Below are 20,768 nucleotides of genomic sequence, written 5' to 3' on the forward strand. Positions count from 1 at the left end.
TTCAGAAAGCTAACACTCCAGCTTGCTATCGCTACTGAGCAGTGGGGTAGGAGGGCACTACTGGGGATCAAGGCTAGCACTTGATGTCTACAGAAGGGAGAAGCCTGCCTGCTTGGACAGAGGTATGCCCTGCAGATATTCTCCAGTGGCCAGAACCGTGCCTGGCCAAGGGTGATGCTTACTTCATGGTCAGTTTGATTATTTCTCTTTCTTCCTCTTCTTTTAATTTTTCAACAAAACTGTCCAGCACCGGCATTTCGAACTTAATGTACTGGGCAACCTAGAAAATCCAAGAACATTAACATGTGCTTTAGATGAGAGGCCGGAGATGTGTTTTCTGTAGTGGCCAAAGCCGAAGTCCTGTACCCACAGGACACAGGAGCTGCCTCTCTTCCCAACCCTGCTGCTGGCATTGCTCTGCTCTGTGTGCTGGGAGAGTGGGAACTGCTCTTATCTCATAGGCCACGATCGTCCATTGGAGGAAATGCCACTGAGCTGAATATCGGGAAAAGCATTCAAGTCTGTCACACTGAGTACTCTTGGCATGGGTGGGGAGTGGGAATACCATTGTGCCCAACAATGAAAGCTGCCCCAGCCCTGGGAAAGCTGAGGGAGACAGCCACAAGGTTTTCTTGGAGACCCATACTTTACAGGCCCTTTTGTTCAGGGTCTGGACATCTGTGTATAGTTTTATCATTGAGACTTAACACCTGCTGCCCTTGAGTTGGCCCTAGTTAAGGGCCCCTCTAAGAGTCTTCAACATGAAAACAGAAGCATGTACCACTGAAGGGAAGGTTTTACTTATGAGGAAACGGACAGGGCTGGGCTGTTCTAGGACCTCAGTCCTTCTGTCCCCTAAGCTGACAGATCAGCTGTGGGGATCTAGGATACACCGCCTGGGAGGACTGTGGCCAAGATCCCCTTGGAGTCTTGCCTCCCAGGCCCTCCCTGTGGAGCAGGCTTTCAGCTCCGGCTGCATGCACTCACATCATGGGGCACTTCCTCGCTCAAGTCAGCCTCCATCAAGAAGATCTTGACAATTTTCTCACAGGGCCCATGCAGGATTCTGGATATCAGCGGGTACTCGCAATCTTTTAATTTTGTCTGCTCTGAAATAGAATTTTACAAAATTCATGGGATATTAGGATTGCCCACCTACCCTTGTATGTATGTATGTATGTATGTATGTATGTATGTATGTATGTAATCAGGACAGGGGCATGCTAAAAGGGAAGTATTCAGAGAATCTTTCTCAGACCTCCATGCACCTGCATCTTGGGAGATGCATGATTCCACTGAAGGGCAGCAGATCTGGGCAGCAGAACTAGCCACTCTAGATCAGCTCCCTGGACTCAGTATTGAAGTTAGTGAGAAGAAACAGATGTCCTTCTTCACTCGCCCAGCAGCATGACATCAGTCTGTTGAGACCTCTCATCTACTGTCAGAAGTTAGATACTGTCAGGACAGAAGTTAATCACCAGTCCCAACTCTAGACCCTTGTTAGCCCAGATGCAGCAACAGAGGAATCCACACGGCGAATGCTGCTAAAACCTGACCTCATCTCCCATTAGCCACTGACACTTGGTCACCATCCTGCCTCAAAGTTCCCTCCACCCCGCCCCCCTCTCAGCCCCCTTCACCTTCTCACCTCTCTAAAAGTTGACTTCCTTGCTATGGCAAAAGAATTCTGGGCATTCCTTTGGGTGATTCATCTCTGGGAACTTCATGGTTATATGTGATGACCATTAGCAAACCAACTTGTTTTCCTCTTGTACCTGCATTTGGTTCATGTACTTTGTAGGCCCATCCAGTGAGTGGGAGTAGAGGGAAAATAATTGTCCTATCCTATATATCATTTAATAAAGGCTTGACACAGAGAAAATAGGAGCAGAGCAGACAGAGGGGGACCACAAACTTGGGGACACAGGAGATGCTTAGCAACATGGGCTGCCCAGGGACCCAGAGGGTCCACAAGAGCAGATCCAGGTTGCAGCCATTGGCACACAAGTCCTACTTCCCTAACTGAGCTACATAACCGTTCACGAATGGGAAGAGCCTGAAGAGGATTTTTTCCTACACTGTTTTAAAGGGGTTCTCAGAATGGAACCAAGTTTGATGGTGGAGGGGAAAGTGTGGGGAAGAAGAACAGGTGGCACGCTTGCCCCGTGAACACCGGAAGCTAGCACTTACCTCCAGACTCATGGACGGTGTAGAGTGCAAACTCACTGGGGCCATCTTCTACCTGCATGGGCAACCACAAGAAATCAGACCACAGCATTTTTAGCAAAAGGGACCAGACCAACCCCACACCCTTCTTGCCTAGAATCCCAGGGACACCGGCACATCCCTCTAGAGCCAAGTCAGCCAATCCCGGCAACCCTCAGTCCTTCCACCACTCAGCGAAGCGCCAGCCTCTCGGCTGGGCTGCTCCCTGAGGATACACTTACCCGGAACTTGTTCAGCAGCAGGGTGAGCACCTGCTGGGTGGTCATAGTGCTGTTAACCCGGACGTTGGTCACAGACCCATAGGCAGGAGTGAACACTGAGGTCTGCAGAGCAGATGGACAGCTTAGGGCAGGCCCAAACAGCGGGAGACTACTTCTTAGAGCACCTGGCCCTTCCCATTCGTGCAATGGTCATGTGTCATGACCATGATGTTTATTTCTAGACCTGGGGACACTCAAGGAGCTATGTGTCCTCAGAGCTCTCTGAAGAAGAGACTAAACATGTACACATTCATCAATAGCAGCTCTCTGGATCTTGGAAACCAGGACCCTGGAAGTAACTCACTGGGGTAGGACACAGGGCTTTCCATTACACTTCCTACCAACAGCATCAGCAACAACAAACGTCTGTGAACTTAGGCTCAAAGCTTTCAGATTTACCTACTTCCCAAGGGCTGTCCAAGCGGAAGCCTCCAGTCACACTGTGGCATTTGCCAACAGGCCCCTCCCTCTCACCTTCTAGCATATTCTTTATACCACTCCCCCTTGTACTACCTTTTAAAATACCCAAAATAACAAAATGTGGTCTTGCCCAGCTTCATACAATTCCACCTTGGTCTTCCTACATCTCTCACACCCAGAGGCCTGACGGTTCAGAAATAATCCTTGAAGAAAACTGCCAGGCATGTCTGCAGATGTCAGAACCCCCTTATAGAAAATGTGCTAAGGCTTCCTGTGGCTTGTATGATGCCACGGGCATCTCCTCTCACTCTGCAGCACACATGATGCCAAGACTTCCAACAAACATATGGTGCTCCAGCTACATGGGCCTCTTTAAAGAGACAAGTTCTACCCACACAGGCCAGGCTGGTTTGAAACAGATTGCAATTTAGTATCACCATGCCAAGCAGATAATTTCTACTCTCTTGTGGTCCTGGAAATTGAGCCCAGGGCCTTGTACATGCTAAGTACCCACAAGTACTCCACCACCCTGCAGAATATCCCCAGCTCTCTCTTTGTCTTTTAGATAAGGTCTCACTACGTGACCTCGTGCACAGCTTAGGCTGCCTCAAAACAGAATCACCATACTTTGTCAGCACACCTGGTTTATTTATAATTTTTTTTTTTTTTTGCATGGGAGGCATGTTACATTGTTTTGTTTTGTTTTTTGTTTTTGGCAATTATCTTGATTTTTTTTCCTCTAACACATCACAGATAGTCCCTAACTTATGATGGTGTGACTCATCATTTTTGACTTTAAGACAGCGCAAAAAATATACACATTCATCAAACCATACCTTAAACTTTAAATCTGGACCCTCCTACCCTCCACCATTGTAGGGGCTACAATGCTACTCTCCATGCTGGGCAGCAATAGTGCGTACAGCTCCCGGTTAGCCACAATCATCTGGAGAAACAATCAGAGCTCTCCAGGGGGCTCACCCACAGCTGAGACGCACTGTGGCTTGGGGGCTACATATATCTCCACCTTATGCTTTCAGTTTGGCTGAGCTCATCAGGACACAACTTGGCTGTCAGTCGGAGAGCTCTCCTGTGTAGAAAAATTAACCAGGACACTGTCTGAGGCTTGGGAAGCCTGCTCTAAGCACTATAACCAGGCACCGAATGTGGGAAGCGTCTTACAGGCACTCTTGGTCCTTCCAGTGGCCCTCTGGATTACCTACAACTGTTCCTAGTTTCCGAGAAAGGAAACCTGAGTTGGGAGGTTAGATACCTGGTTAGGGTCCGACATCTGGAAAGGACAGCGCTGGGACGGATGAGTCTGCCATGCTAGGAACTTCACGTGCTCCCTACCGGCTTAAAGCTGGTGCCTCCCAGCAAACATGACTCTGCTGTAGTAAGCCTACGAACTCTAGCTGAGACCCACAAGCACTCCAGGCTACAGGCTGTACAGGACACAAGCCTTTAGGGCAGAGGGTCTCAACCTTCCTAATGCTTAGACCCTTTCATATAGCTCCTCATTGTCATGACCCCCAAACATAAAATTATTCTGATGCTACTCCATAGCACCAATTTAGCTACTGTTATGAATTGTAATGTAAAATACCTGTGTTTTCTGATGGTCTTGGGTGACCTCCCTCCCCCAAAGGGGTCATGACCCATAGGTTGAGAACCACTGCTTTAGTGCATGGAAAGTTCATTCAGACACTTCAAGGAGAGGAACATTCTTGTCAACAAGTCTGCGTTTGTTCTGCACAAAGCCTGCCTTGGACTTGAGACCAACCAAGTAGAGACAAAGGTTATCGGACTGCTTTCTTATCCCAGTGGGTCACATCTGGATCCGAGTAGCCAGGACAAAGCAGTGGGGACACCTAGGATTGGATGGGTCTGGGAATAAACCCCATGCTGTTTAGTCATAGCAGTTTAGGGAAATGATAGTGTGAAATACTCGTGTATAGTCGTCAGGAGTAAAACCTAGAACAAGTGCCCCCACCGAGCTTGCCAGTGCTAAGAATTAGTAATATTCATTGTTGTTTGCGTCTTAAGGAATCTGTACCCTAACTTCTAAGAATATTGCTTACAGAGGTAAAAGGAGGTGAAAAACGGCTTTTTTGTTTTGGTTAAAGACTCTCTGCAGTCCACGCTTCCTTCCTATGAATCACCCTTTTAGAAAGGCAACTGCTTCAGCTTCGAGGTTCCCTCTCCATTCCCCAGCATGGCAGGATGTGGCCTGTCACAGTATACTCCAGCTCCAGGCAGGGCCACACCCAGACGGCCACTCACTCCATTTATAGTAACAATCAACTTGTCCCTTTATAGCTCACTTGTTAGTGGAGTGATGTAATTAGGGGAAGGTGATCTTTCCCTGAGCTCAGTACAATGCACACTTGTACAAAAGGAGAAGTGCTGGGAACTCAGAGATCCCCAGGTTCTCTGGGAAAAGATGCTCATGCCTCTGGGCACACCTAGCAAGCCAGCTTAATTACCCAAGGAGAGCAACAGCTATGTACACAATGTTCCCATGACCCTGAGAGGGAGCCTCACAAAATGGACCAATTGAAGATTCACTTGGGATTATTGTCTGCTTAGGGCTTCCTTGCTCCAAATCCATACAACTTAGAGAATGGGGGTCAGGGGGGTGTTGTGTGTGTGGAAGCTCTGGCTGTAGATAGGAATGTTATGCCACTGTAGCATTGGGGAACAGCCAGTCACTCTCTTGAGCTTTCCGAGTAGGGCATCGGCAGTTATCTCAAAGTCTAATGGAGGAATGGGACGAATGCTGAATATATAAGGGGCCTGCTCTTCTGTGCTGAGGAATAATTCCTGTTCTCTCAGTTTCAGGGCCCAGGAAAGGGCAGGTGGGGGCTTCACCTTGTGGTTATAAAAGTGTCCATTGATGGAGAACCGGTGCTGTCGTATCTTCTGGGCTTCGCCCGGTGCCCGGGATTTGGACCTCCGCTGGATTATGCAGCTGGCATCACTCTTTGTCCGCATAAGCTGTGGGACCTCCTCCTCTTCCTTCTCCAGTGGTCCTGCAGAAATAAATAGATGAGAAGGTGGAGGGGGCAAGGTGGTCTTGGCTCCAGCAGTGGCTCTGTCTGTTGGATGGTATGGCCCCCTGGAGCCCTGGAACCCTGGAGTCCTAGCACGCTGTAGTAACACTGACTGGTTTGGATGCTGGGCAACGGTTGTGCTGGTGCCACAGTGCCTCTCATGGTCCCCACTGAGGTATGTGGCCACTCCATCCCTGTGCTCTGAGCACTCAGGGACAGGTCCTTCACTAGGTGCTAAGGAAAGGGTACAAAGAACCCAGGTGAATGACACCTGTTCTTGGAGTAGAGTGTGAGGACGAGGTCTAGAGGCTTGGGACAAAAGGGAAGAGTGGCCTCCACTGAGCCCACTTCCTTTTTATATCACAGCCCACTTCAGAAGAGTCAGGTCAAGGACCTAAGTAAGGTGACACTCCTGTAAGCCTCTGCCTTCTTTTCCTTAAAGGAACGAAGAAGAATGTGTGGAACCTGTTTCCCCCTGTGCAGGTGCTCAGCGAGGCTCTCCCATGAGGCTGACACAGCTGATTCTGTGATTCAGCGAGGCTCTCTCGTGAGACCGGCGCAGCCGATTCTGTGATTTCCAACGGCTGTTCTTTGGAGACCATGTACATTACCCAGAACAGGCTGGGGTCTTTGGGGCTTTGCTTACCTGAGCTATCGCTGGAAACCTCTGCCTTGTTTGCAGTTTGAGCACTAGGCTCCTCAGTAGGGATCTTGCCATCCTGGGGTGATGCTTCCTTTCTGAAAACAGAGAAGCACAGTAGCTGCGACAGAGAAAAAAAAAAGCCTCTTTGCTTTTACGGGCAGGACACAAGTGAGGAGCCCAGAGACTGGGTGTGGTCGATGTTATCAGTACAGTAGAAAGCTCCCCGTAACATCTGTTGGAAGGAGTGGGAGCTGTCCCTCAGAATGAGTAACTGTTCTGAGATGCATCACAGACCATGCGCAAAGCCAGTGTCCGCGCATTCCTGGGATGCAGGCTCAGCCGGGTTAGTGCTTGGACAGCTGTGCACCCAAAGAGCTTGAGGGTGTCGTGGGTCTAAGGAGTCAGGCAAGGTTAACCGTGGGGATCAAATCTCCAGCACTCTTGGCAGGACTGATCCCCACCCCAAGCCAAAGAAGACAGTATCAGGATAGAGAAGGAGTGGAAGTAATGAGAGGAGGTAGCATTCAGTAGAGGGAATGAGGAATGGGAAAGGAGCAGCCTGGGAACATGGGCTGGGGGAGGGATGGCTGGTAGGACTGCTTCTACCTTCACTGGGGTAGGGGTGGGGAGCATGAGTCCTAATTGCAATCTTTCCATGGAGTCTTTATGTTCTAAGTCATGTTGCTCAAAATTTTCTACCAGTGACCAGAGACACCTGGGACAAGAGCTAGTGTGTCAACAAGCTGCATGCTCTTAGAGTACCCATTTCATCTGCATGTATTATCTATCTATCTATCTATCTACCTATCTATCTATCTATCTATCTATCATCTATCACCCACCTATCTATCATTTATTCATTCTCTATCATCTATCTATCTATCTATCTATCTATCTCCCACCTATCTATCATTTATTCATTCTCTATCATTATCTATCTATCTATCTATCTATCTATCTATCTATCTATCATCCACCTATCTATCATCTATCTAGTGTGCATGTGTACTTGGCTATGTAATTTATATGCACCACATTTCACAGGAGCCCATGGAGGGCAGAAGAGGGCACTGGATCCCCCTGGAAATGGAGCTATAGGCAGCTCTGAACCACCGTATATGTGCTGGAGACCGAACTAAGGTTACTAGCGAGTGTTAGTAACGACTCATCCATCTCCCCAGCTCCTTCATATATTGTGTTTTTAAAATAGTGTCTCAGCATGTAAGCCTAGCCCAGGTTCAAACTCAGAATCCCTCCTCTCTTCAGTTTACCAAGGGTTGTAATCTCAGGCATACTTCACATCACCATGCCCATCTTATCTGCATATTTGGCAAGGACAAAATTCTGAAAGTTTGCCTCTGAAGAAGCAAAACTCAGACTAACTGCCTTTGTCCTGGTGGTAAAATAAACCAGATCTCAAATTCTGGTAAATTTATGCAAACAGAATCTGTCACGGATGTAAAACAGTAGTAGCAGCAGGAAGATAAATTTGGGTGAGTCCCTAACATTCCCTTTCAGGAGATCCCAATAGGCTGAGGACATAGCTCACTGGTACAGTACTTAGCCCTGGGTTCAGGCCCCAGCACCATAAAGCAGGTGTTGGGAGCATGAAACTGTTCTCCTGGAGGAGGGACAAAGGTCATTTCATCACAGGCAGGTCACCCTAGGGAAGACCGTGTGTTGGAGTGGGTATAATGTGGTGTATCATGGGGTGCTCATGGTAATAGACATCATGGAGGCCCCTGGCTCTGCTCTACCTGCCACACACTCACTGGAGGTAGCTGAGCCGCTCAGGCACCCATGTGGCAGATGGCAGGTGCACTCGCTCCCGATCATCCTGCATCTGGAGCCGGATGGGTCGTCTGAGTCCCCAAGCAATGTTGAGGAGTCCTTCGATGATCAGAGTCCCTTCTTCCTGTGGGACGGACATAGGTCAGTCTCTTCAAAAAACAGCAGCTTCCCCAAAGATTTCTGTCCTTCCTCTCTGACCTGCTCGGGAACACGATGCTCAGCTCCCCCACATACACTCATCCTTCCCAGGGAAGAGCGAGCAGTGTGTACATGCTTCAGTGCACGAGGGCGGGGGACCTGCAGAAGGACGCATGAGGTGTTCCTTCCGCTGCTAAGTCCTGGCCTGGCCAAGGGCAGAGCTGGGGCCAGCACGGAGCTGCTGAGTCAGGTGTCCCCCAGGACACTGCTGGTGTCTGGCAGGCACGTCCACACTGCCGGGCGGAAGCACAGCCTGGGGAAGCATGCCTGGCCATTTGTGCTGGGCTAAGCTCCTTGACTCAAAGTGCACCGGGACAAAGAATCTCACAGCCACCAGGTTCTACTGGACATCCTACTGTCTTTGTGCCCTGCCTTGTCATTCTCTCCACACATCCAGACAGTGGCAGTACCAACTGCTTTTTTTTCCCCTGATGGTAGGCGCTGGTTTGCCTAACACTTCTGGGACATTTCCATGGTCTATCACGAGTATTTCATGCTGTTTTCATACTAAGCCTTCAACCTGCTCTGACTTCCTTATGAAACAACTGCTACCCAACCCTAATTCACAGTGTTCCATCCCACAGGCACCCCTTCTGACTCTGGCTCAAACCCCTCCTGTCCTTAGTCTGGACCTTGGTCTCCAGTCTTTGTCTCTGATGTATTTCCAGCCTCTGTCTCCATAGGGTCCTCTAGGCTCCCTGTACCCTTATGATTACTCCATGAGCAACTGTCTTGTCAGAGACCTACCTACCTGAAACCTCTGGCACCTCTGAGAGACTCCAGTCTCACTCTCTCATGGCTCTCACCCCATATTTCATTTATTTATGCGTATGTTTTGGGCTAAGAACATTTAATATGAGTCCCACATGCACCCTATTCTCCCCCTACCTCTCGTCTCTTATTCTTTCTTTTCTTTTGGTTATTTATTCAGTGATGTTCTGCATCCAGTTACCACAACTAACCTCTTTTCATATCTTTGTAACACGGTTCCCATCTCGGATGGTGACATGAACAGGCCTGCTTACTTACAATTCATGATGACTAATGTGCACACTGAAGATGCTTGTGAACACAACAGATGATGGTGATGACTCTCTAGGAGTTCAGTCACGCTTCCTAATTTATGGAACAAGAGGCCTAAGCAACGTCTGCGATTAGTTCCCTGCTACAGAGAGAACTACGGAGAGAACACTGTGCTAAGGCATGGTGGTGAAGGGTCACAGACTTAAGGACTGCTTAAACGTACAGTGCAGGGCATTGCAGTGGGCATGACGCTGCCCTGTGGATCTCTAGGATTCATTCAGCTTGAAGAGCTATAAACCCTACTTCTTTCTTCCCTACCATTCTTTTTGTTTTTCTGGTTTTGTTTTGGTTTTTTTTGTTTTTTTTTTCTTTCGAGACAGGGTTTCTCTGTACAGCCCTGGCTGTCCTGGAACTCACTCTGTAGACCAGGCTGGTTTCAAACTCAGAAATCTGCCTGCCTCTGCCTCCCAAGTGCTGGGATTAAAAGTGTGAGCCACCACTGCCCGGTTATCATTCTTTTTTTCTGCCTCTATTGAATTTGATTTATTTTGGATTCTACACTGCACTTACGTGAAATCATGCAGTGCCCCCACCCCCATGAAGTCTACTCTCTCTTCATTGTCCTGGAAAGTCCCCATGATAACAGGGGTGCCACGAGAACTTCTTCACGTGAGTATGGCCTTAGCCCCACTCGCAGTGTTGATCTCACGGTCGGCTAACAGTCACGTCTAGTTTCAAACACCTCCCTGACCACAGAGAGAATCGTCTAAGGCTATCAAAACCATACACAGCTTCCTGATATGGCCTTACCATGTTTGCCTTAACAGTCATGTAAAAGGCTGGAGTCGTATGGAATCACTCAGGTGTAAGTTGGGAATTGTCACCTGACTTAAGCATTGTTCAGTATTTCCCATGTCCCATGGCATGAAGGCCACACTTGGAATGCACAGACATGGGACCAGCAGCGCTCCAGGAGGCTAGTGTCTGTCCAGCCCTCATGTATCAGACCTGAACGTACTGTTCCCTTTGTAACTCCTCTTTCTCCCCCTACTGAGGGCAGGCGAGCAGAGGCTCTGAGGCCTGAGAAACGCACTGCTGGTTCCTGCCCAGGGTTGCCCACCTTGCCTTCAGCTGCCACAGTGTTGGTATCACCCTTGGAGCCCCTCTGATTCCTCACAGCTGCTGTCCCTAGCCTGGGCATGACAGCTGGCAGATGCCACACTCAAGGTCCTTACTCAAACTGTAGTGCACTTCCTGCCATTGCTTTGGTAGCTCCTGGCCCATCTGACCTGGACCATGCATCCTGCCACTGCTCCACAGCCCTTCTGAGCTCGTCCTTGCAGCCATCATGAGTGCTGAGTCGCTGCATCTGCCCAGGGATGACTCGCCCATCCTTCTCATTGGGAAACAGGCTTCCCAGTGTAGATTCGTCCTCAGTATTTGCTATGCCATTAGCACTGGCACATGTCTGGCCAACAATGAGTAAGAAAATTTCTCCTTGAAAGCATCCCATCTGAGATGTTATGAGAGAAGCCAGCCAGACCTCCCGGCGGCCCTGGTGCCTGTGTAAGGGGATGTCCCTCACCCTGCAAGGCTCATGCGTTACCGCGGTGCAGGCCTGGGACTCAGCAAAAATTACGAGGCTGGTGTGTCACCGGATCACAGGTGCTGGTGTAATCCATAGTAGAAAATACTATGCTATACCAGTCACGGGTGGGAGCCCGTGAGGGTCCTATGGTGTTCCCAGGTTCTCCCAGCACCCCATAAGCCGGCTTTGGTCTCTACCAGTAATAAAGCTGTCTGAGTCAAGGCGTGGTGGCTGCCCCACACCTCACCTTACAGTGTAAATATTTCCCAACCTCCTGCAGGCACATACACAAATCCCAGGCTGGCAGCTGGGCCAAGCCCCACCCTCTGTGCTTTCCTCTGAGAACCTTCAGAAGCGCTGCTATTTTGAGCTTTTCCTGACAGTGATTGATGACTAAAGGAATTGTTTAAAAGCAGCAGCGGGTGTAGTGCTTGCCAGACGGCACCAGGGAAGAAACCACAGCACATCGTCCTGATTGTCCTCTTCCCAGTGACCAAGAGCCAGAGACCCGGCTGTGACTGCCCGCCCGCCTCTGGTGCTTCCTTGGGGTAGACAATCTTTACTCATCTAGACTCCCGCCACCCTGACTGCTGACTTACAGGTGAGAAGAGCAACCTGAGAGCATCTTTCATCCTGAGCTTTCATGGCCTGGCTACTGGATAGAGAGCAGGGTGGTGGGTGCCGGTGACCACTATGATAATAGAGAGCAGGGTGGTGGGTGCCGGTGACCACTATGATAATAAGGCATTTCTCCAAGGCGTGGTGGGTCCCGGTGACCACTATGATAATAAGGCATTTCTCCAAGGCCTCTGTGTTTACAGGAGAGCTGTGATATCAAAGCTGTGATTCCAGAAATTTCCCATAACATCCCTGCCAGTGGGCTGTTTATAACCCTGTTTTTCAGACAGGTAATTAGAGGTTTAGAGAGGTGACACTGCAGAAGGTCTCCAGGCATTAAGTGGCAGAGATGAGTTTAAACCTTGGGTATTCTCTGGTCCCCACATTCCTCATTTTAAAAATTTTAATTACTTTATTTTACTTTATATGCATGGATATTTTGCCTACACTAATGTATATGTACTACCCACATATCAGTCAGATCTCCTGGAACTTGATTTATAGATGGTTTGAGCCACCATGTATGTGCTAAGAACTGAGCTCAGGTGCTCTGCAAGAATAAGTACTCTTAATTGCTGAGCCATTTCTCTGGCCCCAATTATCTGGGTCTTCTTAAACTACACTAATAGTGAAATCTTAGTTAGCTGAGTATTTCGGTGTTAGCAGGAAGGATGAGTAGGGGCTAGGGGCAGCAGGGGTGAGCCTTGGTCTCAGATCTGCTGGTTACTTATTGCTTTCTGGGAACCCAAGCCCTGTGTAGCGTCTACGATGTGGGACAGGAAGTAGGAGGGTGTCAGGGTGGCATGGTGGGCCCTCATCACTGGTTTTCTCTTGGCTAACAGGTTGCTTTTGCTTTATTAGCAGCCATGAGGTCCCGGCTTCTGCTGCCCGTGCCCCATTTGCCAACGATTCGGGAAACTTCAGAAGAGCTATCACATGGGACACCTGGGCAGGAACCCCCAGCCTCTCCCAGCCTGGATGACTATGTCAGGTGTATTTGTCAGCTGGCACAGCCCACCTCAGTGCTAGACAAGGTCACAGCCCAGAGCCATCCCGACAGACCCAGCCGGCTAGCCTGGACTAGAGAGAAGAGGCGCCAGACGGAGTCTCTGGAAGACAGCTCTCCTTGCTTCAGCGGCCTACAGCCCACACTGGCCTCTCCCAGCACTGATGACCCTCTGGACTGGCTCTTTGGGAAGTCACAGGAACAGCAGACAGACGGGAGAGATCGACCCAACAGGACCAGTTCTTCAGATCCCTGGGGTGTGCCCAGACAGATGGGCAAGGACTCAGGGAGGACCTGTGAGGCCAGGGTACCTGAGTACTCTCTGGGAAGAAAACCAGGGTACAAGCACCAGACCTCCGACCTGAAAAGCTGGACTTCTAGAAAGTCCTGCCGGGCCTTAGCATCTGTCTCCAGCTCTCGCCCCAGCAGCATCCTAGGCACTCTCTATTTGCATCTACCAGTGATCCATGAACTCTAACCCCTCCCCAGAAAAAACTCATAAAGAATATTGTGGGTCCCTGTGGCCTTCCCAGTTTCTCTTTTCTGTGATGGACACTTCCTGGCATGACTTCAGGGACCGGGCAATTCCTAGTGAGACCCATCCTCTAAAGAATGAGGACAGTCTAGCTTCCACAATGCAGCTTGACTGGGACCATCTGTTTGTGACTGGCTGGCCCATGACCTTGAAGTGACTCAGTGTCTCTATTCCTCGGTTTTATCACAGTTAAAGTGAGTGTAGGTAGGATGACCCCCTCCCAGATGCTCTAATGAGGAGATACGGGCTGAACTCTGGGTGGCCACTGCAGTCTCACGAGAAACCAAGGGCCAAGGGCCAAGGGCCAAGGGAAGGGTCTAATCTCTCTAAAGCGGTAGCTTTCAACCATCCTAATGCTGTGACTTCTTAATACAGTTCCTCATGTTGTATGATTCCCCAACCATAAAATTATTTTTGTTTCTACTTCATAACTGTAGTTTCGTTACTGTTACTAATCATAATGTAAACCTTTGTGCTTTCCAATGGTCTTAAGTGACTCCTGTGAAAGGGTCACTCAACCCTGAAAGAGGCCATGACTCAGGCTGAAAAACACTGTCTTCAAGGTTTCCAAGGAAGGGCCTGGCCTCTATGCTCTACCTTCAGAGATCTACATCTTGAGGCCCAACAAAAGGCATGAGGTCTCAGCAGGTGTATTACGGTGTTTCCCGGGGCTTGTCACCTAGCTACCCAGAGAACCTGCTGTCTTGGCTCTAGTGCCCAAATCTCATTGTGGTACCAGAGAATTCCCATGCTCAGGGCCAAAACAGAATGCAGCATGCAGCCTGAAGGCTGCTATGTACTAGGTCTAGAGGCCCCATCTCTGGTTTTCTTGCATGTGCCCACCAGCTTCGCCTAGGTCCTTGTTACAGAAAGGGGCACATCCGGAAGTTGTCCAACCCCCTTATCCCGGCTAAGTCTGGATGTCCTACGGCTTTGGAAATCCAGACCAACACTGAGTTCCCCCAACCCAGAGAATGTCAGCTCCTGGAGGCATCTACCAAGTAGGAGGGTGAAGGCGGGGAGTTGGTGATGGGAGGGTTTCCTTTCTCAGAGGGGTAGTGTGGTCTTGGAGATCGGAAAAGAATCAGGACTCACGGCCCAGCATCTGCTCCTTTGTATGGGCTGAAGCCAGCTGATCACACACAAGATGGAAGGGTCTAGGAAAAGAGAGACTTTAGCCACTTTGACGACCTCTTTTGCATGTATATTCTCAGAATCAGAATGCAAACCCACACACCAAAAAGAAAAATATTTCAGACAAGCGATTTGTTCCGTTTTCTTACTTGTAAAATGCAGGACACCAACATAATCCCTCGCCCTTAACAGGAGCTGGAAAGCTGGATAGGTAGATACGGATAGAGGTGCAGTTTGCATCTGTCATGGCTTGCTGTGTCTCCTCAGTAGCCTCAAACTGACCTTCTATAAGTCAGCCCTTAGGGAAAATGTCCCTAGGTATGATAGGGAGATCTACTGCAGAGGGGTACCCTGCTGGAGACTAGATGGGCTGCTACACCCAGCCTCTTTATGTCCCTTTCAGTGAAGCAGAGTGAAAGCTGGGTCAGAGGGAGACACCTGTCAAGTGGCATGGCATTAGTGAATGTTCCACCAGCTCAGAAGTCATGCTGCTGTACAGTCAGGGGACTTGCTCAACTATTCTCCAACGTGAAAGTTGCTAATTGGCAACTTGAGAAGGTGCTCTGCCCCACAGCACCCCGCCATACCTGGTCCTACCCAGTGGAGTCCGCTAAAGATCTGGCAGGACAGTCTAGTACACACTTTGTGCTCCCAGGGAACAGCTGTGTTGAGCTCAGGATGGAAGGATCTGGGGTTACTTCAGGGTTAAGTGATCTTCCAGGCCCAAGAGAGGGGGCAGTTCCACCCTTCTAACGAAGGATGAGAGTGTATGAAAGTACACTCTGAGTATCTCACACACTGGAGATCTAGAAGAGAATAAAACTGGATGCAGTGTGGCACATGGCCACCAGGGGGAGACTATGAACCACTAAACGGTTAGTATTGAGGCTGATTGGGAAATCCTGATCAGACAGCCTGAGTGGGGTTAGTAAGTTTCTGATCACCCTAATAGGTTTATACATCAGCGTTTCCAGAAGACTGCCAACTTTAAAAGGTACTGATTATTCTGCGCTTTTCACTGTGATTGAAGCAAAATTATCCCAAAGGCAAGTTTTACAGTAGAGGGGCTGTGTACCATCCTCCAGAGAGTGATAGTGCTCCCCCTAGCGCCAGAAAGTGATATTGCTCCCCCTAGCTCTTAGTAATTAGGAGAAGGGTCATTGGGAAACAGTTGTCCCACAGCGTGGCCCCACTCACAGATGTACCTCATTTCTCTACATTGAAATCCTACATGGCCGTGAGGGAGTTTGGCCCCAAACTGTATAGTCAGTCTGTAGTTGCTACCAGCAAGCAAGGCTTCTGACAACCAGGGAGTTCTCTTCCAGGGCACACCCAGGTGGTGAGCGCCTCAGCACTTGCAGGTACCTTATAGCCTACGATCAAAGTAACAAACTGCCCCATGTCTGAGATCTAGTCAGTGATACCCGATTCATGTCTCCAAGGAGTTCTAAATCATAATGCCGGAAATGGCGTGGGTCTCCTTAACACTCAGTCTTTGGAGCTTCATTTATTCCGAAGTCCTGTGAATTGAACCATCCTCTCCAGGAAAGAGAAAAGGGGTGCTCAAGAGATTCCAGAAGCAAACAAACTGCATGTCTAAGAAACTCAAGATTCACCAGCATCCTCCCAGGGATATGGAGACATATAGATCATAGGCAGCTACTGGGGGAGGAGATTCTGACCAGCCAGCTGCGGAGAGGTGAGCTTTCCTACCTATAATTTGTACAGAGTTCCTAAGGACAGAGCTTTCACAAGTCACCAGCCATGCTGGGGTGGGCTTCTTAGTGAAGCAGCTGCTTCTGAGTCACCCCTCACTAAAGCTCCCGTTAGAAATCCCCCAGGTTCATTAAGCTGGACTGTGATCGGTACTGGGTGCCTTCTCTAGGGTTAGTAGCATATGTATGTGCTCTATCTCCCCAGGAAAAGTTGTTCAAATAATACAACTAGAGACTTAACTTCTGAGGGCCTCTATTCTCAGGAAAAGGCCCATGATAATAGAGGAGAGGCAAAGTGGTTAGTGTACCAGATTTCCCCTGGGAATGGTAGCTTCCTCCATCTGACTGTCCTGGTGACACCCAAGAATAGGGCATTCTGGGATTGTCCTATAGTAAGTACTTGGCACATGGAATCCTGGATGGCCAACTGCAGGTCTGAGACTTTCATGGATTATCAAGTCAGTTTCCCCCTTGGGTTTAGAGTTACAAACACAAGACCCTTACTGTGGTTAGCTCTCTGCTGGGACAGGCTCGCAGGCATGAGTTTTGCCAGCAGCAAAGTTCGCTGTTATTTTCCATTTGGACTGTCACAAAAACTCACGGCACCCTCAGGGCTATCCAGCTTCATCGCACACAGTTGCTCCCGCAGAAGGGATTCCAAACCACCAAGCCCAGGGTCTTTCTATGTAGCTCTAGCCGACTTGAAACTTATTAGGTGGCACAGACTGGCTATGGACTCACGGCAATCCTCCTGGATTAGCCTCAAAATGCCAGGATTAGAGGAGTCTGTTAATTGTTCTGAAACTTGAGCTTCTATTAGAATGTCCTGAAAAGTTTGCTAAAACCTTGGTGAGGAAAGGAAAGATTTTGTTCAGTGTATTCATCCAGCGTGTGTGTGTGTGTGTGTGTGTGTGTGTGTGTGTGTGTGTGTGTGGTGCTTGCACGTACGTGTGAGTGGGCATGCACATATGTAAGATTTCCATTTACAGCCAGTTCCTTAGTGACAGTGAAGTTGTTGACATAAAGGCCATAACAGAGAACCATCCCAGCCTTAGAAACAAACACCCAAGGGTCACGAAGGGAAACCCAGCCAAGACCCACCCATTCCACCCTGTGCCTGGGCCAGGAGACTGAGGTGGGCACAAACCCCGCACTTACTAGCACAGGTCACAGACCAAAGCCTCTCAAACAACATTCACTTGCCTCCTCTCTTGCTGCCCATCACACTGAACTCACAATCTGAATGGCCCAGGTCTATACCTGCCAGCTGTGTACAGAGCCTAGCCCAGCATATTCAGCACCAAGCGGGGCCCAGTCCCAGCACCCAGAAGTTCATCACTCAGGCAGGCAAAGAGCCAGTAGAACCAAGATGGAAGGTAAGGATATAGGAGGAGCAGAGCCAGGCCAGAGCCCTAAGAGGCTGTGCAGAGCTGGGAGGGCTGGGGGTGAGCATGGTAGGTGAGCTCTGAAGACACAGCTGCTTTGAAGAGGGAGGGATCGGGAGGGCACGACAAGAACAGGCAGAGCTCAGGGTGTTTGTTAGAGATGGCACAGGTGGCGCTGCCCTGCCTTGACTAGGAACCTGCAGCCTCTCCTACTCTACATGGGTGGCGATACCAAACCTCGCTGTCCTGGCCCATGGCCTGCCGTGATGCCTGCCTGGTGCTGTTTGGCTGGATCTAGTCTAGTCCCACAGAAGGTTGTGGGCTGACGAATAAGCGGTACTAGAGAGGTCAGGGACCCAGCAACTGCCACCCGGCAGAGGCCTCCGTGAGTTCCTGCTGGCCCTTTCAGACCCTGAGAGATGGAGCATCTCCAGCAGCCAATGGGATCTCCACCATGGAAATATCCCAAATAAATCCTTACACTATGAGCCTCCTCATTAGACTGTAAGATGTACAGGATCAGACACAACTCAGAGTACAAAGCCACAACTAAAGAACATTTGTGAGGTTATGGATGGTGGAAGCCCAGGGCTGGTTTGATCCGCCATCAAGTAGATCCCAGCCTGGGCCCTGCTAGATACTCCCCAGAGTGTTTGAAGGTTTGAGAAATCCCTCATGGAATTCCAGATACCTTAGCCTCTTGTGGAAATTCCTTCTGTACCAGGGCACATTCTCGAATTGCAACCTTGCTACTTCTGATAAGGTGGCTCTCCACTTTAATTAGGACCCACTCCCCGTATGCCCCTTGTCATATGAGCTTGATACTGATCTACACAAGACGCCGCCATAGTGAGGGGCACAGGTGAGGCAGTCCAGGACACCTGGCTGGGTGCCTGGGGGTGAAAACAGGCCAGTAAAACTCTAGAGGTGAGGTCCGGTTCTTCCCCCCAGTCCCGTGTGCCCAGAAATAAGATTCAGACTCAAACTATATTTACAAAGACCTTGTCCAGATAGCCAGGCTATTCTCTAAGTAGATCATAACTTGAAATACAATCCATTCATCCTGATTTACATTGTGCCACATGGCTGGTTCCCTGTGCTCAGGTACCACGAGTCGTTTCGTTACAACCACCTGCACTTCACCCTATCCTGGAATTCTTTCTGCCTCCTGGATATTCCACCTTCTATTCTACCCTCTCCTATAGGCCATGGGTTTTTTGTTTGTTTGTTTGTTTGTTTTTTAATTGACAGGTGAAGCATCCATGCAATACACAAAACTAGTGTGGCACACTCATTGAGCTTCGTGTCAAGAATGTTTCCTTCTCTGCATAGGGTCAGTGGGAGCTGGCACACTGTTGAGTGTGAAGTCTGCGAGGAGCACAGAGGGACCAAATTCCCTTCACCCTCCCACCGAGTAGCAAGATAGGCAGAGGCAAGAAGGGGCTAGACAGGCTCCAAGACTTCACACCCACAAGTGCAGCCCTACATGTAGGTACATATAGGTGATTCCCTTGCTAGGAAACCTCACAGGGACACCCCAGCCCAACTCTGTCTGCCAGTCACCTGGCTCCTTGGTCAGAAAGTTTGACAAGAGCCCAACTGACACTGAAGGGACTGCATAACTACCCTGAGAACAACAGACGCCAACCTCAGCAGTCTACACAAGCCAGGACAGGTGGTGCCCTTCAGGAGGAAAGGGTTGGAGGTCTCACCTCTCGGTGTCTTAGCTGGAAGCTCCTGCCCTCATGGTAGCAGTTGTAGGTTTTGAGCAGGCTTAAGAGTTCTGACCTGAAATGACACAGACACACATGGACACTTGAGAGAGTGGAGAAGCTGCCCTCAGGCAGGGCATCGTTGACACCATGGACCTCACTTTCTTCATCCATAAAATAAATGCAGTAGAGTGTCCATCTTTGCTAACCATATCTACTCAACCAAGACACCCAGTTGCCCCACCACGACACTTGCCCTTTCATCCCCCAGCAGGTTCTGCATCTCGGCCCTTATAGGAATTGGAGGAGGAGGGCCGTGAAGGCAAAGGTGCTGAAAGGTAAGCAAAATTCCCAGGCAGGTTCCCACCCCACAGGAAGCACTAGGGCATTTGTGCATGTTCACTATAAGTCATCTATGCATGTTCACTATGGGGCCTGTGTACATGTTCACTATAGAGCATGTATGCATGCTTGCTACAGGGTATGTGTGCATGTTCACGACTGCCTATGAGCACTCCTAACAGCCTCCCTGTGCTCTCCCGTGACCTTCTGCCTCCGCAGATCTCAGAGGCTTGGATTCTCAGCTGGCTTCCTGTCTTGACTGTCTAGAGGTAAGTCCTAGGATGAGAGTGACAGGACCCAAGCAGGCCACTCTGCTCAAACACTTGGGAAGTGACTGTGCCCACGGGATGGCCAGAACAAGGAAAATCAGCACAGCCATGGGTCTAGGGTAGGGGGTTATGAAACATGCAGGTGAGCTTTCAACCTCCCAGCAGGTTGAAAAGGGGAAGAGGGGCAGATACAACTAGCAAGGCATATTCACTGAACTGCGCATCCAGGATGCTTGCCTATCAACATGGACTCATCAGGGGCGGATACGTTGTTGTGTGTAATGTGTTTGTTAACTAGAGTGTGCTCTGACTTCCTAGCCATGGTCCCTGGCTGGATGGACCCCAAGGCTCTAGCACCTTCCCAGCAGCCTCCACAACCCCACTCACAGCCCAGGATAACAGTGACATCCTGGGGCTTGGGTAGGTGTGTCCTGTGCATGATGTGGAGATGGGGAACCATCAGGGGTAACTGTGCAACTGAGCCGAGCAGTAAGGGAGGATCCCACGCCGCATTTGTCCCATGCGACAAATGTGCAAAGGCTGCACACAGAAGTATTGTGAAATGCATGGGCATGTGAAGCTAATCGCGCCCAATTCTAGAAAGTATTCATACTTAGGGCTCAAAATGCAAGATGAAATGAAAAAATAAAAACTTTTTAAGAAAATTAAAAAAAAAATGCTTCTCAGGTTGGCAAGATGGCTAAGCAGGTAAAGTACTCACTGTCAAGCCTAGTGATCTGTGTGTGACCCCTGAGACCCACATGCTGACAAAGGGAGTGATTCCCAAAGGGTGTTTTTGACCTCCATATAGTTGCTATGGCAAGCACTCCTTACCCCAGACACACACACA

The 20,768-nt window shown here is 49.5% G+C and overlaps 2 protein-coding genes across 6 annotated transcripts in view; one reads left to right on the forward strand and one right to left on the reverse strand.

Moving 5' to 3' along the window:
* The window catches only part of Rassf4 (Ras association domain family member 4), a 43,932-nt gene that overhangs the window by 6,281 nt on the left and 16,883 nt on the right, over positions 1-20,768 (reverse strand). For all 4 annotated transcript variants that reach the window (XM_031383079.1, XM_031383080.1, XM_031383078.1 and 1 more), the window contains 8 exons: positions 19,308-19,383; positions 8,375-8,517; positions 6,606-6,697; positions 5,778-5,938; positions 2,448-2,549; positions 2,191-2,242; positions 988-1,109; positions 183-280 (listed from right to left, as the gene is read on the reverse strand). In XM_031383079.1, the coding sequence (XP_031238939.1) occupies positions 183-280; positions 988-1,109; positions 2,191-2,242; positions 2,448-2,549; positions 5,778-5,938; positions 6,606-6,697; positions 8,375-8,517; positions 19,308-19,383 (846 nt within the window). The remainder of the gene's footprint in view (positions 1-182; positions 281-987; positions 1,110-2,190; positions 2,243-2,447; positions 2,550-5,777; positions 5,939-6,605; positions 6,698-8,374; positions 8,518-19,307; positions 19,384-20,768) is intronic.
* On the forward strand, positions 11,639-14,617 carry Depp1 (DEPP1 autophagy regulator). 2 transcript variants are annotated; one of them, XM_031383085.1, is made up of 2 exons: positions 11,639-11,803; positions 12,682-14,617. In XM_031383085.1, exon 2 carries the CDS (start codon positions 12,687-12,689, stop codon positions 13,302-13,304), a length of 618 nt encoding a protein of 205 aa, XP_031238945.1. In that variant the 5' UTR covers positions 11,639-11,803; positions 12,682-12,686; the 3' UTR covers positions 13,305-14,617. The 2 variants fall into 2 exon arrangements, with proteins under 2 accessions (XP_031238945.1, XP_031238946.1); XM_031383086.1 differs by having other exon boundaries at positions 12,685-14,617.

This window comes from Mastomys coucha, unplaced genomic scaffold, assembly GCF_008632895.1.
Source record: "Mastomys coucha isolate ucsf_1 unplaced genomic scaffold, UCSF_Mcou_1 pScaffold20, whole genome shotgun sequence".
In the NCBI taxonomy this organism is placed as follows: Eukaryota; Metazoa; Chordata; class Mammalia; order Rodentia; family Muridae; genus Mastomys; species Mastomys coucha.